An 18,382-nucleotide genomic window follows, 5' to 3' on the forward strand; every position below is an offset into this window, starting at 1 on the left:
CCGGCACCGGCGGCCGGGACCGTTGGGGGCGGGGTGTGTGGCCTTATGACACATTTCCGGTGATGTCAGGAGGTGTGGCCTTATGACACACTTCCGGTGATGTCAGGGGGTGTGGCATATGCTAATGAGTCATGCTAATGAGTTCCCCTAGCTCTTTTTCTATGAAATGACCCCTGGTGTTTACACTCTGTTTATTCAGGTACTTGCCTTTCAGGCCCCTAATCTATAGTTTTCTTTAACCATTCTTCCTTCCTTCCCACTGAGCCTATAGTATATTCTAAATTCCAGAACTGTCTTCAGATCATTCATTACCTCAATTCACCATACCTATCCCTGTTTCCCTCCAACCTTTCTTCCTGAAAACCCAGAAAATCTACAGCAACTTTCTCCCTGTCTTGCCCAGGACACTGCCTAATATCTACCCTTGCTTGTAGGCTTCCATTTCCCTTAATGGTCCTACTATTGGGGACTCATCCTCTGTCATTTGCTGTGAGATTTCAGTCTCAGCTTAAGTGACAACATTGCAGTCTAGTTTCTATGAGGGAAAGTAAATTGACAGTGCTTTGTTTCATGAGCAAAATTCCATTATAAATTGGTTTTTTCTATAATGCTGTAATAATGGAGATCACTGTGCCATTTTACCCAGAATCTGTGACAGTGTGACTCTATGAATTTCTATTCCAAGGAGGGCAGCATTTCCATAATCAATAAAATAACTTATTTTTGTTCTCTGTAGCAGTGCTTGTGTCTTGGATGAAAGCCATGCACACAGCACTGGGTTATACAATGTAAATGGGCCTGTTTTGCAACAATTAATCTTAGACAGACAACAAATCCTAGAACCTTAGCCTTCTGTATCAAATAACTATTGGGCCATGGTTGCCTGCATTGATCTGTAAGGTTTGCCTGCTTTTGTAGAGTCAACAACCAAGGTGGTTGTATACATGCCAAATCAGAGGTTTATCAGAAGGCCCTAAAGACCCTTATTTCCTGTTTCACCTTGTTTCACCTTCTTCCTACATTCCTGATATGTAGTTGCCTTACTCTATTGTGGCCAAACGGGCCTGCTTGGGCTTGCATGCCCTGTTCCATCCTGCCTTCCAAGGTTTTCCCCATACCTGGAAAGGCTTTTCTTTCTCTCTTGGGTAGCTCAACCCCCCCCACCCCGACCTTCACAAGGAATGGCCCACTGGGAGGGACAGGACTCCCAGCTACCCTTCCAAGTTCTGAGACCAAGCCTACTCTCCACAGCTGGTCACCATGGAGACAGTTTACTGCCTTGTGTGCCCCTGGAGGAATAGCCACTTGCCAACTGCCTGCCTCTCCCCGGTGTTTCTTTTAAAATGGTGTGTCTGGAACAGTGGAGGTCTGTGGTACAGAGAACTACTACAAGCATCCAGAGTTATAAAGTATTTATTTAAAATAACATGTTCATAAGCATACTTTTAGCACAACACCACAGTGAGCAAGGGAATCCAAAAGAAATGAAAACACAATTCCTCTGTCCCTCTCTCTATACATGCAGATGTATACATCTATACATCAGATGTTAAAATAGGCTAGGCTCCTTTAGCTTAGGAAGTTACAAATCTCTAGTTACCATTACTTGCAGTATTCTGTAGCTCTCCAGGCCAGTATGCTCTGATGGACTCAACACCCAAAGAGAACTTCTCCCTGCATCCGGGAGTTTTATCTTCTCCCTTTCCCCTCCCACTGACATTTCTTCCTGGAGATTCTTCCTGAAGTACCTCTAGCATTTCAGTCCTCTAAATCTCTGTTCCCTGCTTGGAGGAAGGGGGAGAGTTGGACCCACCCATTATCTCTCTTGATAGATAGCATTTGTATGAAGGTGAGCTAAGATATGTCTGGAATGCAAATGAACTGACTCTCCCCAGCTTTCCTGTCTCTGCCCATCCAAAGAAAATAAACCTTTAAGACACAAAGAGGAGGTTTGGCTGATTTTGAACTTTCCAGGAAAAAAAGGCATTTATCTTCACACCTATCATTAACAAGTTACATACATTAAAATTTATCTGACATATTAGTTAAGCAGACAAGCTTAAAAGCACCTCGTGACTGCTGCTGGCTAAAGTATTGAATACAACATCTGATAATATTTAGGGCTTAGGAGAATAAGGCTGTGATCCAAGAAGTCCATTAAAATTAGTGGGGTTTAATTGTAAGTTGATACATTTAGAAGTGGGAGTAAAGTTAAGTATTTGTTTTTGGAGTAACCTGACTACCTGATTATAAGTTCTGTATAAATCTAAAGACTGTATGCCCTTTCCACTAATGGTTTGGTTAAATTATGCCATGTTCTGTGTTATGTACTCCCTAGGCACATTTCTGAAAACTTGAGAAATAAAAAGTTGATACACAAAGAGTTCTTTCAATGATCACAAAACTAGCACAAGTTATCAGTCACAAACAGATCTGCTGTAAGCCGAAGTTATAGTTCTAAGGCACATGCCTTCAGATAAATTAACAATTGCTGTACTTCCTTGCTGAAGCCTTCTGCTTGTCATGTTTATCAGAGCCTCTCCAGAGAAGAGAAAGCAGTGTGTAATCCTTCATTCATGATACATGGAGAAGACTTATACAAATTTGGAGCCAGCAGTATGCCCAATGACAGTTTCTCTAAACTGGAAATTTGGGCACTGGGTAATTGTTGGTGCCAAGGAGCAAGCACGTTACAGGCTGTGTGACTATAGTCTGCTTTCCTTGTCCTTGTTTCTTTGTAATCCATTTCTGCTTGAGGATTTAGGTCTCTGGAAAACATTCAAAGACCTTTGAACAGCAGGACAAAATCTCGTAAAGCTTCAGGAGAATTTGAGTGGTGAAAGATGCTTCTGTTTACTGGGAGCAAGCTGATTGGCTTCTATGTTTTCTTAAAGCCATCGATCCCTTCAGGAACACCTAGCATTCATATAAATACCCAGTCCACATCTCCAACTGCTGTAATCTACACTTGGCTCAGGAAAGTTCCAATCTTACTGAGGACATGTACAGCCAGTGAGTATCCTCTAGGCTTTTCTCAGGACAGATTAAATACCAACTAACAAAAGGTACCAGTGACACCTATTTATTGCAGTTGGCTAATTTTTCAGAAGAAAAGAGGACTGCATCTTCACAGGCTGCTTGTGACTTGTACAAGATTGTGATGAGAATTCTCAGAATTTTAGGGGGAGAACACCAAACCTGAGAAGGCAGTTAGTAATGGATACTCTTAGAACTGCAACCAGCTCTCCCTTTTTCTTAGCTCTTAAATAGGTCCCATTGAATGATCACATAGTGGCCAGTGAGCTCATTCAAGTGCTCTCAAGATGTACGTATGTTCAGTGTGATGCTTCGTTGTTCTTTGAACAGGAGCACATTATGCCCATTTCACACACCACTTTTGAAACACTCTGGCATTCAAAGTGCTTTGCTGTGTGGCATAGGGAGTTGTTATTCAAGAAGTCTTTGTTCAAGGCTCCACTGGATACATTGGTCTTTGAATTGTTGTGACCAATTTGCTTGGGATCACAATAAGGAGGGCATTTTCTGTTTGAGGGTTCAGATTGTGATGACCGCAGTCTTCCTGGAGACTGGAACTTGTGAAGATGGCTAATATGTATATTTAGTTCTAACATAATGTGATTTGATCATGGGTAAACACAGACTGAACTTGATGGAAGGACTGTGTGAGGCTATTGGTTTTTCCTTTGACTAATGTTGGTTATGGTCAGTAAACATGCAGCCCATCTCTGGAAACACAACTGATTGTTTTTGGCTGAAAAAGATGATCTTATAATTGCTTCCAAGCAGTTGGAATAAGATGATAATTCTGGCTAAAATCCTAAAAACCTTTAATAGGGAGGCCCACTGAAGTCAGTGGAATTTACTTCTGAATGTACATGCTTAGAAATGCACTGTCTGTCTTCAAGTTCCTGATTTTGTATTAAGTCAATACAATTTTTGGCCAGCTTAAAGCTTACTCTAGTCTTCTCTCCTCCCAACTATTCCAATGTGTGTCCCTTAACACCTTTCAGAGTTGAGCACCCAGCTGGTGGATACAAGAAACTTTTTGAGACTGTAGAGGAACTGTCCTCACCAATAACTGCTCATATTACAGGTGAGTGATTTGCTAATATTTTCTTTTTTAACCCTTACTTGCCTTCAAGAGCTGCATTCTGTTCACTGAGATAAGGAAGGTAGAGTTTGTCTCAGAGGTCTAGTGATATTTGAAGGAGAAAACCCAGGCCATAAATGCAAAGGCTAATATAGAAGCTGGCTCTTAAAAAATTAGCAGTTATACAAACCCCACTCATATTCTAACACAGTATTAATTTCTGTGTTAACTCAAACTGGAATCCTGTGCTCAGTTTTATTGCTTAAGCAATAAGTTACTAGGAATATCATCTTTCAAATGTCACCCATAGCACCAGACCTTTAACACACACACACACACCAGGTGACATTTGGATAATATTCTGGTATTCAGATGTTTACCTGAGCAAACTCCCCCAGAATGTTACACCAGCTACAAGGTTTACTTTTATAACTTCAGAAGCATCTTAGGAAGCAATTCCTAAGTATCATATAAATGTGCTTAGGTGTGAAAAGTTGGTCATTTGGAGTGCTGTTTGATGGATGTTCATTATATTGTCAAAAAATCTCAAGTTCAAGTCCCCCCTCTCTTAATCCCTTACTTTCCAATGTGGGAATTCACTAGTTTTTCCAAAATGGAAAACTAAATAAACTCTCTATGTAATACCAATTACACTGATTTAGTTCAAGTCTTGGTATCATTTATGAAAACCACTGGATCTTACAGTAAGCAGCTAGCAGTCTGTGGAGCAGTCTGTGGAGAAGCTCTTATCTCAGCTTCCTCCCTTCCCAGAGACAGCCCAAGACATTTTGTGCCTGTGGCAGAAAACTGAAAATCTCCCTTTGCCAACACCGAGTCCTGCATAATGCCAGAGCTAATAGTCTTATTCATGTCCCACAGTCCTCTGTTGTTTTAGCATGAAAGGATGAAGGGGACAGAAATAGGTCCACAGGTTACTCAGATCATATTAACAGCAGCTGGGATAAATGACTGGGGACAGGATGATGATGGAAGGGGAAGATGATTAATCCTCTTTCAGCTTCACGTCTTGTTCTACTACTGTTGTTAACATGCTCAGGTGGGGAGCGGCCAGCACATCCCCCCCCCCACAGTGACATACCCCACCCCACTTGATGTATCTTGTAGATCCTTAAAGCAAAGGTGTTGAACTCATTTGTTATGAGGGCTGGATCTGACATAAACATCACTTTGTCGGGCTGAGCTATGTGTGCTCAAAATACAAACATGCTTAAAACATTAGGTTTCTTATAATATCCCTACCATGATGCCCACCCTCCCATTTCAACTGCCCATTACACATTAGCACTGGGACAGTATAAAGGGTGTGTCCACAAGAGAGCAACCAGGATGGTGAGAGGGTTGGAATCCAAGTCTTATGAGGAAAGGCTGAAAGAGTTGGGTATGTTTAGCCTGGGAAAGAGAAGGCTTAGAGGGGACATGATTGCAGTCTTCAAGTATTTGAAGGGCTGCCATGTAGAAGATGGAGCGGATCACTTCTCTCTTGCTCCGGATTGCAAGACTAGATCTAATGGGTGGAAATTAAAAGGGAGTCATTACCGGCTAAATATCAGGAGAAACATCCTAACTGTAAGAGTGGTTGAGCAGTGGAACAGTCTGCCTCGGGAGGTGGTGGATGCTCCTTCGCTGGATGTTTTCAAGCAGAGGCTGGACGACCATCTTTCGGGAATGTTGTAGGTATGTAGGGCTATCTTTCAACGATGCTCCTACAGAGTGCAGGGGGTTGGACTAGATGACCTGCAAGGTCCCTTCCAACTCTAACATTCTATGATTCTATAATGCACAGCCTCTGTCTTCTGGCAATAAAGGTAATGACCAGTTGCTTGTGGGCCAGGTAAGAGCCCTGGATGGGCCAGATGTTTGACACCCAACCTTAAAGAATGTACTTATTTCAGACAGCACAACTCCAACGTCTATTATTTCTGAAACGTTTTATAGGAGAAACTTTTCTTTTTGCTCCCTTTACAATAGGCAGGATTCCAGTTTGGCTCAAAGGCAGTCTCCTCAGATGTGGACCTGGATTATTTGAAGTTGGCTCAGAACCATTTTATCATCTGTTTGATGGGCAAGCACTGCTTCACAAGTTTGACTTCAAGGAGGGCCATGTCACTTATTACAGGAGGTCCGTGTTCAGCAAGCAAATGGTGAACTTCATAATCTCCAGTGCTGCCAATGAATGACAAGATGGTACCTTTCAGCTACTCAGGCACCCTCAGCAATTTAAATCAAACTTGTCTTTACAATAATTCAGTTAAAAATTAATGTTAAGTTTTGTCCACTTCCGTAAATCCAGAATCTATTTTAGTGTTTTTGAACAAAGTATTGTAAAGCATGTTAAACAAATGCCATATAAGCAGTAGATAATTCCTGCTGAAGACCATGCAACAAGGATGCTTTGGATGTAGCTTTCAGTATTTATGGATGGGATTACTTACTCTTGTGCAACTCCCTCTCCCTTTCCCACGCCTTATCTTTGTTTCTCGCTGTGGTGCCTCTTCCACTCTAGGGCTGGCAGTGACATGACTGTTGCTATCCCACGGCTGTTCCCATGCAATTTCTGAGGACACAGATAACTTCCACCCATATGGTTAGGATGTACTGCATGGTTATGTATTTTATTTATAGGTTGTCTTTCTCACTGGGATTCAAGGTGGATTACACAGAGTGAGTCAGTACAATTTAACAGGATGGGACATTCAATAAACAATGAAATAGAATTAGGATTATAGAAATAAGATGAATTCCACCAATAGTGGGGAGCATGACATCCTTCAAAATATCCACCTTCCAAACTGTCATTACCTCTGTCTTTTCATGCTTTAATTTCAATTTGTTTACTCTTAGCCAGTTAAGTACAACAGCCAGGCAGCTATTCGGGACCTCTATCACATCATCAGGAGATTTGCACAAGGATATATCATTGTCATCAATATGCTGGGTATTGTCAGGATATGGATGGCAACCAGCCCCAAAACCACAAATGATTTGCCCTAAGGGCTTTACATAGGGATTGAAAGGCATGGGGGGGTTAGTAATACATATATCCCTATCAAGTAGATATATGTATTAGAGCTCCTTTACCCATCACCCATAGTATTAGTGTTAGGGTATTAATATCCCTTCCCCCATCCCATAATTGTAGTGTGTAGAAAATGCAAAAAAAAAAAAAAAAATTCCCCTTCGGGGGGCCAAAAAAAAAAGGCATGGGGGGGGGGGGGTAGAACTGCACTCTGCAGAACACCACAGGATAAGCCCCATACTGAGGATAACTGGTTTCCAATAGCAGCCCTTTGAATTTGAACCAGTTCAGTGCCCATACCAATACCTACTTCTTTCTCAACATGATGGCATGATCTACTGTATCAAAGGCTGCAGATAAATCCAATAAGAACTATAAGGAGACATAACCTTTGCCTACACTCAGACAGAGGTTATCAGCTAAAGCTAATAGCCAGTTTGGTGTAGTGGTTAAGTGTACAAACTCTAATCTGGGAGAACCGGGTTTGATTCCCCACTCCTCCACTTGCACCTGCTGATGTGACCTTGGGTCAGTCACAAGCTCTGGCACAGCTGTCCTTGAAAAAGAGCAGTTTGTGTCAGAGCTCTCTCAGCCCCACCCACTTCACAGGGTGTCTGTTGTGGGGAGGGGAAGGGAAAGGAGTTTGTAAGCCGCTCTGAGACTCCAAGTGAAGGGCGGGGTATAAATCCAATCTCTTCTTCTTCTTCTTCTTCTTCTTCTAACAGAGCCATCTCTATCTGATTCCACACCAGTGACATACTTAAGGCCACTTCTGAGGTTATTTCCTTTCTGCATTGCTACAGTATTTCAGAAACCCAAGGCCTTATGCCAGTGTTGCTTTTATAAGGAAGATGATACATTACTGGTGTGAATGATCATGTCATGGTCTCTGTTCATGTGTCTTGTGTGTTCCCATATCAAAGAATAACAACACAGAATAACAACAAAATCATCACATGATCTACCCTAGCCATATGGGCAGAAGTTGCCTACATTAGCCAAAATTGGTGTATGAGCAGCCTGAAGGAAGTAGCCACCATGTTGCAGCAATTAACAATTGATCAGGACCTACAGCATATATTTATAGCTCTTAGGCGCTTGTTTTCTTCATAGGTTTGTCCGGACTGATGCCTATGTAAGAGCAATGACAGAAAAAAGAATCGTAATAACAGAATTTGGCACATATGCTTACCCAGATCCATGCAAGAATATATTTTCCAGGTAACAAAAAGTATATTGTTAAACTAATTTTTCCACTACGTAGTTCAGGAGGGGGAGAAAAATCTTATTTCCTTGTTGAATGTCTTTGCCAGGTTTTTTTCATACTTCAAAGGTGTAGAGATCACTGACAATGCTCTGGTGAATGTGTACCCTGTGGGTGAAGATTTTTATGTTTGTACTGAAACCAACTTCATAACCAGAATTAACCCAGAGAATTTGGAAACAATTAAAAAGGTAAAATGTTAATAGATAAAAGCCAGAGATTAATAAGAAATAGAAATTAACAACATTGGTGACTCATGCTATGAATATATAACAAATATGTAGGAAGAGCATAATGATGTGAAATGCTTTGCCTAAAGAATGGTCTGCTTGAATATGAGGTCTGTGGCAGAAGCCAAGCCATATCTTCTGATTGAATTTAATTCAAATTCAAATGTTGGCCTCCTGCACCAAATGTTCTACCAAAAACATTTTCTCAGAATGCACTGGCCCAGTGCTGGTCTGCCCAGCTACTAGAACTTATGGGACACTTGTAACAGTATTGATTGTGAGACAGTAGATTGGACCTATTAGTATTTAGATGAATTGTCAGCAGAGAGATTGGTAATTTTACAGAATTTGTTATAAATGTGAGAGATGCAGAATTTCTGAGAAGTGGTATTGGAGACAAGGACAATTAAGAGACTAATTATTAATGACAATGAAGTTATTAAAAGCAGATTCTGGGGTCGTGGGTCAGAGAATTCCTGGGGCCCTCTCCCCTTCTCTGCCCACCATCAGGCCCCTGATCACTCTCCTTCCCTTCTGCCCACCCTCCTGCTTCCCATGTGCCTCTGTGTCCTTCCCCCGCCCACTCGCAAGACCTTCCACTGCCCATGATCACGCCCACTCGCAAGACCTTCCACTGCCCATGATCACAGCTGTCTACACAACCCATGATTTCCCTGGTGGCACTGCACAGTGCTTGCAGTTGGGACCACAGGTGGTGGAGCATTAGTAACTGAGTAGGTGGGGGGGTCAGCAGCAGTGGGCCCTGCCAGAAGCCTTGGGCTCTGGCAGCTGCCCCACCTCAGGGTATGTTGATGCTGGTCCTGACAAGAACTCTTTCAGAGCTCTTTCTTCCATGCCATTTTTCATACAAGGAGATAAACACTGCTTAAGAAAATGTATGAACATAGTCTTATGTTGCATACATACTGGTTATTTTACCAAGAGCATATTTTGAGAAGCCAATATATATCATATATTTGTGGCAAAATAAATACAGTGCAATTTCCCTAAACATTGACAAAACTCTGGGTAATATGTGGCTGTATTGAAATAAAGCTGCATATCCTCCGACACGGAAAACAAAGCAACAGTTATGCATTTTTGCTTCTATACAAGGGCAAATAGTGCTTCTATACAAGGGACCTCATAAAAAAAGGATAGTTGGGCTGTGAAAATGGGACTGAAAGGAAAGATACATACAGAATTGGAGAGAGGGTGCAGAAGAATATTCATGCAAATCCGATTGGTGCCATCATGACCTTCTTTATAAACAATAGCAAACGACCTCTTGTCAGCTGAAAGACAGGATTGTCATATACTGACAATTATCAAAGCCACTTCATAGGGCTCTGAAGACTCTCTGCCACTGCCTTCATCCCTCCTGAAGAATACTCTAATTTGTGCATGCTCTCATGGCATACATGCCTGCTCAGACCCAAATAAACCAATCTAAATTACCAGGTTAGGATAATTGAACTAGCTTTAAAAACTTGTCCTTATATATTCTTTGTTGGTTACTTTGAAAATTTACTTGCTAATTCCAAAGACTAACATTTCTCCTGCACATTGGTATGTTTCTATAGATTGTGTGACAAAGAGACTATTCATGTATAATGTCATTACCCACAAAACATTTCCCACTGGGTAAAAACAACTTTAAATAAGCCATATTTTCCCATTACCCCTCTAAAGAAGCCATTGTAGTTAACCATATTTATTTTCCCTTAACCTTCTAGCAACTATTTCAACCACACAGTACTGTCTAAAAGTATTAATTTGTGATTGCTAGATAGTGACTAGTTATCTAGGAGGTTAATCATAGTAAATCCTGCTCACCTTAATGTCTAAGAGAAGACTTCCATTTAACTCAGATGATTTCCCCAATAAATCTAAGGAAGCATGCCTGCGGTAATTCAGAAGTTAGTTGCTCAGTTTAAGTATTATGACTTATGAAAGGAATTACATAATAATGTACAGGGTATCACAAAATGAACCAAATGTACTACAATAAGCAGTTTCTCCTGACTGAGTATGGATTTTCCCCAACCAAGTCAACTCTTTGATTCATTCCTTAGGTGGATGTCAGCAAATACATTTCAGTCAATGGGGTAACAGCACATCCTCACATTGAAAATGATGGGACAGTTTACAATATTGGCAACTGTTTTGGAAAGAATTTTTCACTTGCCTACAATATTGTGCGGATTCCTCCCCTGAAAGCAGGTCTGTTCATTTCCAAAGAACACCAAAATATTTCAGAACATAAAGGCATATTTATTTTTCCATTTGCCAGTTAAATGTGCTATCCTTGTTGTACTTTTGACTTTTTAGGTGATAGTGTTGCCATATCTTACATATCGGTTGAAATTTTCAAAGGTTTTTTTAAAACAATGAATTAATTATAAGAACCCATGCTTGGGTTGAAGACAAAACAGGTGTTCTTGTAGACAGTTATCACTGACTAGCTTGTGCAAGAGAAATTCCTTCGATGGATTATGCCCTTACATTCAGTCTTTTTTCAGACAAACAAGACCCAATTACCAAATGTGAAGTGGTTGTACAATTTCCTTGCAGTGACAGATTCAAGCCATCTTATGTTCACAGGTAAATTCTAAATGTTATACAAATAAATTATATTAAAGATGGCTAGTTAGATCTACACAAAACTGTAGTAAAAATAAACTGTAACAAGATTCCAGTGGTACTTTAGAGGCTGAGGTGTAAAAGAGAGGCTAGTTTAAAACGAGATCCAATCAAATGGGTCATTAGTCCACTCAGAGTGGGTGAGGACCACTCCCAACTGTGGACAGACAGGCTAAAATAAGATTACTCTACGAATGTTGGCATATTTGCAATTATGTCCTCACATACACTTATGCAACACAGTCACAGAACCTAATAACATCAGCTTCACCATCCTGGTCTTATTTGGTTGCTCATCCTCCAATGCAGTATCTGCCAGTGTGTATCAAGAATGCCCTTCTGTTCTCTACATTGGGGTGGAAAGGTAAATCCATACTTAGAAGAACAAATGGTTCAAAATCTGACATGAAAAACTGCACATTCTGAAACCAGTGGGTGAATATTTTAATCTTAGGGCATAGTTGGATCTTGTTTTAAACTAGCCTCTCTTTGTAATGTCACCTACTGTTGTTTACAGCCTTTAATATAAATTCATCATTCCTATGGATGTATACTTCATTCATCTGATGAAGTAAGCCTCATGAAAGCTTAGGCTGGAATAAAGTTTGTTAGCCTCTAAAGTACCCATGGACTCCTGTTTTACTTTGCTGCAAAAGACACACATGACTACCCATCTGGAATAAAAATGTGCTATTGGCCTTCATATCATCAATCTATTTTAAAATAGGCATTTTTAGAAAAATCTTTGTCCCAAATGCAAAAGAATGGACATGTTGATAAACCATTCCATGTTGACAGGAAAACCATGAAACCAGCAACGAGAATAGAAAAGCAAAAGAAATGGGCAATGATCCAAAAACCCACAGCTGAATTTTGTATACTGTCGCTATTGTATACTGTCACTTTCATACATATAAAAAACATTGTTATCTAATATGTACCATCCTCAATTATGTACCTGAACAGTTTTGGGCTGACTCCTAATTACATCGTGTTTGTTGAAACACCTGTGAAAATCAACCTGCTGAAGTTTCTTTCTTCCTGGAGTCTCTGGGGAGCCAACTACATGGACTGCTTTGAGTCTAATGAAAGCATGGGTGTAAGTGAAGTTGTTCATATTTATTTTTCATACTTTTATACTGCTTTTTTAACCAAGATCTCAGAACATTTAAAAAACAACTACTTCAGCATCCTCTAAAACATGTTAAAGGATCTCAATCAACAGCAATATAAATGTAAGTTTTTTAACTTCCTGTACTAAACCTCAGCAAATAAATAAAAATAAAACCTCAGTTCCAAAAAGTCACATGGCACTGAGGTGATTAATAAATAAATGTAGAAGGTGAATCTCTAGGGAAAGTGAGGCCCACTAGGCAAAAGTAACACAGGTCCTGTTGTTTCGGCTGGATATCAATCTAGCATCTACCTGCCACCATTGTTAAAAAGAATATAGAAGTACATATAGCAGTAGCCTATTTGTTTTACAAAGGTGAACAGTGTAACTATTATATTTTTAGGTCTGGATGCATGTAGCTGACAAAAAAATAGGGAAATACCTCAACATCAAATACAGGACATCACCATTTAACCTCTTTCATCATATTAATACTTATGAAGATAATGGATTTTTGGTTGTTGACCTATGCACATGGAAGGGGTAAGATACTGGCACTGAGACTGCTGCATTCAAAGCTCTGAAGGGGTCCAAACAGAACCTAAAAAACCACAGGATTCAAGTGGCAATTTATTTACAGAATTTATTTGCTTTAAAGATCAACAAAATTTATTCCAGCATAAGAACTGATGAGTCAGAGCACACTTCATCAGATGCATGAAGTATATGTCCATGAGGCTGCTGAAATACATATTGAAGGATGCAAACAATAGAATGGGGGGGGGGATATTACAAAGAGAAGCCAGTTTAAAGGAAGATCCAATCATGAGAGTAATCTTTCCACTCAGTGCGTGAAGATCACTCCTAAGGGCAACTTTATTTTATAATACTGAGGAATAATCTCACTTTGACAAAGGGATGGCTGAATGGACACTTTGTGTTTAGGATTAAAAACCAGTTATTTGACTGGAATTCAAGGTCACACAGAGCTGCTGAAAGCATACAGTGCAAATGGCAGCAGTGAAAGCATACAGCACAAATGGCAGCAGCAGCAGCTGCCACTTTAAAAAATCCATTCATAGGTCTCTAGAAAAGTTGGCTAGTTGAGTCCTCATTTCCAGATCACTGTGTTTAAGAGTGCAACCTAAGGAGTCTTAATCTAATCCGGCAACATATTTAGGTTTAACCTCATGCTATTAAATTTAGAACACTGTCAGAGAGCCAGACATTTGACTGTTCTACTATAGACGTCTACTTCTTTGTCATAGGAGCTGTGATAATTTTTCAAAAAAATAAAGCTGATCTTAATGTTAATAATGTCTTTGTACAGGTATGAGTTTGTTTACAATTACTTATATTTAGCCAATTTACGGGAGAACTGGGATGAAGTGAAGAAAAATGCACAAAAAGCTCCTCAACCTGAAGTTCGGCGTTATGTCCTTCCCCTAAATATTGAAAAGGTAACTGTCAGTTATAGGTTCATTTCTCTGAGAATATCAAGGCCTGACTAACTTTTGAAAACTCCGTATGAATGGTCTAAATTCAGACTTCTTCTAATGTTCTATTATCTTTGATGGGAAATATTTGAGAACTGGTTTGGCATGCAGGCTGAGTCATGAATCAGGAAGTCCCCCTAGCTTGAAATCCTAGCTCGTGGAGAAGGAACCTCCAACAGATCCACAAGCCCAAAATCAGATGTTGTAGCAAAAAGGAGTTTGGCTGACGACCACGAAGGTTTCAGTTGCATTCTGGAGGGTGGGGAGGATGAGGGAGCATGGCAACAAGCCAGCTTCATGTTCATTTATAAACAAGCCTCTGCTTTGTTCACGGTGTGAATTTAGCCACAGTGTGGTCATGGTTTCTGGTTACTTCAGCAGTGGAAGAACATTAGGAGAATGGTGCAATGGTGAGGAACAGTGTAAAATACTGGAAGGAAGTATAGCACTGGAAGCTTTAGTATTTCCTGCCTCTTTCATTGTCTCAGGCTGACACAGGCAAAAATTTAATCACACTGCCTAACACAACTGCTACTGCCATACTGCGCACTGATGAAACAATCTGGCTGGAACCAGAAGTCATTTTTTCAGGACCTCGTCAAGGTAAGATCAACCTCAGCCACAGGCAACAGAAATAGCTTAGTAAATGCGAATGATTCAAAAAATGTCTATAAATGTGTCTCTTGTTTTATAGCTTTTGAGTTTCCACAAATAAACTACACAAAGTATTCAGGGAAACCCTACACATATGCATACGGACTTGGACTGAATCACTTTGTTCCAGACAGGGTAAGCAATATGTGCTAATGTCTGCACTGGACAAACTTTTGCTCCATGCAAAATGAAAATCCACAATCATTCCCATGGCCAGGACTAGCACTGATATAGATGTTCAAAGAACAGTTTTTCGTACCTGCTTTCTCTCCACCAATACCCAGCAGCAAGTTCTGGATTATTTCGATCCATTCAGCCTAGAGGAGGTTGACAAATTACTCATTGGTTTGCCCAACCACCTGTAGCCTCGATCCGTGCCCATCATGGCTAATTAAAGCAGGCCGTGATGGGCTGCGAGGGGCACTAAGGGAGATCATCAACAAGTCCCTCATGGAGGGACTGTTCCCTAGTGCCCTAAAGGAGGCAGTGGTCCGCCCCCTCCTAAAAAAGCCATCATCAGGTCCGGCTGAATTGACTAATTATCGGCCGGTATCCAACTTGCCCTACTTGGGCAAATCAATCGAGAAGGCGGTGGTGAATCAGTTGCAGGGTTTTTTGGATGACGCCTCCATATTAGACCCCTTCCAGTCCGGCTTCTGACCAGGCCACGGGACAGAGACGGTCCTGGTCCCCCTCACAGATGTTCTCCAGAGGCATCTAGATCGAGGCGGTACGGCGGTGTTGATGTTGTTAGACCTGTCGGCAACGTTCGACACAGTCGACCATCAACTACTGATCCACTGCCTCGCCGACACCGGGATTCAGGGGCTTGCCTTGCAGTGGCTCTCCTCGTTTCTTCAGGGTTGGGGACAGAGGGTGGCAGTTGGGGAACAGCTATCCGGAAAGCACCCACTAATTTGCGGAGTGCCCTAAGGAGCAGTGTTTTCCCCAATGCTCTTTAACATCTACATGCGCCCTCTTGCCTAGATTGCCTGGAGACAAGGACTGGGCTGTCACCAATATGCTGATGACACCCAGCTCTATCTGTTGTTGGAAGGCCAGTCAGAATCTAATCCGGGAGATCTGGATCTGGTGTTGAAAGCCTTGGCTGTTTGGCTTAGACTGAGTCGACTGAAATTGAATCCGATGAAGATGGAGGTCCTGTGCCTGAGTCGGAGCGGGCCAAGGTTAGGGATCCCTCTCCCGATCTTCAATGGGGCGCCGTTGGTGCCAGCGCCGGAGGTTAGGAGTTTGGGAGTGCTCCTGGACACCTATTTAATGATGGAGGCCCAGGTAGCAGCCACTACAAAGTCTGCCTTTTACCATCTATGGCTGATTAAGCAGTTGGTTCCCTTCCTTGAACGCAATGACCTGACGACAGTGATCCATGCAATGGTCACCTCAAGATTGGATTACTGTAATGCTCTCTACATGGGGCTGCCCTTGTCTCAAATCCAGAAGCTGCAGCTGGTGCAGAATGCAGCAGCGAGGCTGTTGCTGTGTCTTCCTGTGCGGGAACACATCCAGCCCACCCTAAAAGCACTGCACTAGCTGTCTATAGCATACCGGATACGGTTCAAGATGCTGGTTCTTACCTTTAAGAAGAAGAAGAAGAGATTGGATTTATACCCCGCCCTTCACTTGGAGTCTCAGAGCGGCTTACAAACTCCTTTCCCTTACCCTCCCCACAACAGACACCCTGTGAGGTGGGTGGGGCTGAGAGAACTCTGACACAAACTGCTCTTTTTCAAGGACAGCTGTGCCAGAACTTGTGACTGACCCAAGGTCACATCAGCAGGTGCAAGTGGAGGAGTGGGGAGCCCTATGTGGTTGGGGACCTAAGGGACCGCCTTTCCCCACATGTGCCCCAGAGAGCATTAAGATCTGGATCCCAAAATGGCCTGGCCCTTCTGGGCCCGGAAGAGGCCAGGTTGGCTACAACGAGGGCCAGGGCCTTTTCAGTGGCAGCCCCACACTGGTGGAATGAGCTCCTGGACGACATCAGGGCCCTGCGGAACCTTCTGCAGTTCCACAGGGCCTGTAAGACGGAGCTCTTCTGCCAGGCTTTCAAGTAGGGGCCATCTTGACATCATGGCCCTGGCCCTAACATTGACATCACCACCAACCTGGCCATAACATCAACATTACCACCAGCCAGATGATTAACAGCCTGGCAGGAGCCTGGAGGCGGCCACTCAAACAATGATAGAATGACACCATCTTGTACTATAGTTATGTGTTTTATATTGTAATCGCAATTTAATATTATTTTATTATATATACTGGGATTTTAATGTATTTAAAAGCATGCTGTTAGCTGCCCTGAGGTGTGACGGGGAGGTGTGGTATATAAATTTAAATATAAATAAATAAATTTGAATAATCAAGTTGGTTTCAATTAAAGACTAATCAAAAAGCAATGTGGTTTAACTCAAATTTGAAATATACTTTGATATTTATTCCAATCCTGGCCTACCTAAATACATGTGTATATAAAAGCCCAAATAAGCATTTTTTAAAAAAATATTCATAAAATAAAGGTAATCAATACCATTTCAAAGTAGCATAGATATCAGTTTATGAGAATGCAGTACAATGCCGGTTATATATGCAGCACAAGGCATGTATATCCAGATCCAGAGCATGCAGTACAATGAGTATATATCCAGATTTGTCTGCTGCTCTGTATTTTCTCAATTCTAGCCAACAGATAAGCTACCATTTCTTCTCAGAACAAGGCTATCAATAATACCAACAACAAGAAAGGATAATGTTAAATCAGGCTCAGTTCTCGTAATTGCTTTCAATGTAGTAAAGCACAAAGTGGCTTCTAACCGTTACTTTATCATTCAAATGTATTCATGCAGTAATATTTCATACCACACTCTGATGATGAAAATTATGGATAAACATTATTTGAAGTGACTTTGCAATATCAATAGAGGTAGTAATGCAGGTTTCTGTCTGATTAGCCTGTGTTAACTTCCAATTAACTTCAATAATAATTTCCCTTTATTTTTGTCAGCTTTGTAAGATGAACGTTAAAACTAAAGAGACATGGGTGTGGCAAGAAACAGATGCATACCCTTCTGAACCAATCTTTGTTTCTCAACCAGATGCCCTGGAAGAAGATGACGGTAATGTCTTTATTTAAGTCCATTACACTCTCCTATCCCTGTGGGTCAGGAAGGGTCTCTGAATGCCAGGTGTATTCCAAAGAGAAATGTAGTTTGCACTCACTAGAACTTGACTGATGGACCTGTCATGCTTTTGATTTATAACTGTATTTGAAGCTGTTTTAGTAGCGGACATTTGTCCTAGTGCTTCTTCATCTGGGTAATTCTTTTTTTTTAAATTCAGGTATTATCTTGAGCATTGTCATTAGCCCTGGAAGTGGACCAAAGCCAGCCTACCTTTTGATCTTGAGCGCAAAGGACATGAGTGAAGTCGCCAGGGCCGAAGTAGACATAAACATTCCAGTTACTTTTCATGGAATGTTCAAAAGGTCATGATAGCAGCGTTGAGTCCATCATCACTAACACCTGCCTTTTAGAATAACGGATGCAGCTCTAAATGGAACTCAGAAATAGCTGTCTTCCCACTGTTGGGCAATGACTTGTAAAATTATTTTAGTAAGACTAACACTTCAAAAAAGGGCAAATCCACAGAATTTAAACATGATTTTGTGTACCTTGTCTATCATAAATGTTTTTGGAAACTGTCAACATGGTGTCTCATTAATAGAGTTTTAAGAGTATAGGTGCTTTACAGCACCACATACACTTTTAAGTTGTCATTCTAACAAAGAACCCTAAACAACGACTAATGATAAA

At 41.2% G+C, this 18,382-nt stretch overlaps 1 protein-coding gene across 1 annotated transcript; it reads left to right on the forward strand.

Annotated features, from left to right (window-relative positions):
• The first annotated feature begins 3,001 nt into the window (after window positions 1-3,001).
• On the forward strand, window positions 3,002-18,269 carry RPE65 (retinal pigment epithelium-specific protein 65kDa). Its single transcript, XM_015415790.1, has 14 exons — window positions 3,002-3,012; window positions 4,032-4,114; window positions 6,101-6,251; window positions 8,262-8,369; window positions 8,462-8,603; window positions 10,718-10,865; window positions 11,165-11,246; window positions 12,252-12,384; window positions 12,803-12,942; window positions 13,730-13,859; window positions 14,384-14,498; window positions 14,590-14,684; window positions 17,575-17,686; window positions 17,910-18,269. Exons 1-14 carry the CDS (start codon window positions 3,002-3,004, stop codon window positions 18,059-18,061), a joined length of 1,602 nt encoding a protein of 533 aa, XP_015271276.1. The 3' UTR covers window positions 18,062-18,269.
• Window positions 18,270-18,382: the final 113 nt, after the last annotated feature.

This window comes from Gekko japonicus, unplaced genomic scaffold (genome assembly GCF_001447785.1).
Source record: "Gekko japonicus isolate JY-2015 unplaced genomic scaffold, Gekko_japonicus_V1.1 scaffold20, whole genome shotgun sequence".
Taxonomy (NCBI): Eukaryota; Metazoa; Chordata; class Lepidosauria; order Squamata; family Gekkonidae; genus Gekko; species Gekko japonicus.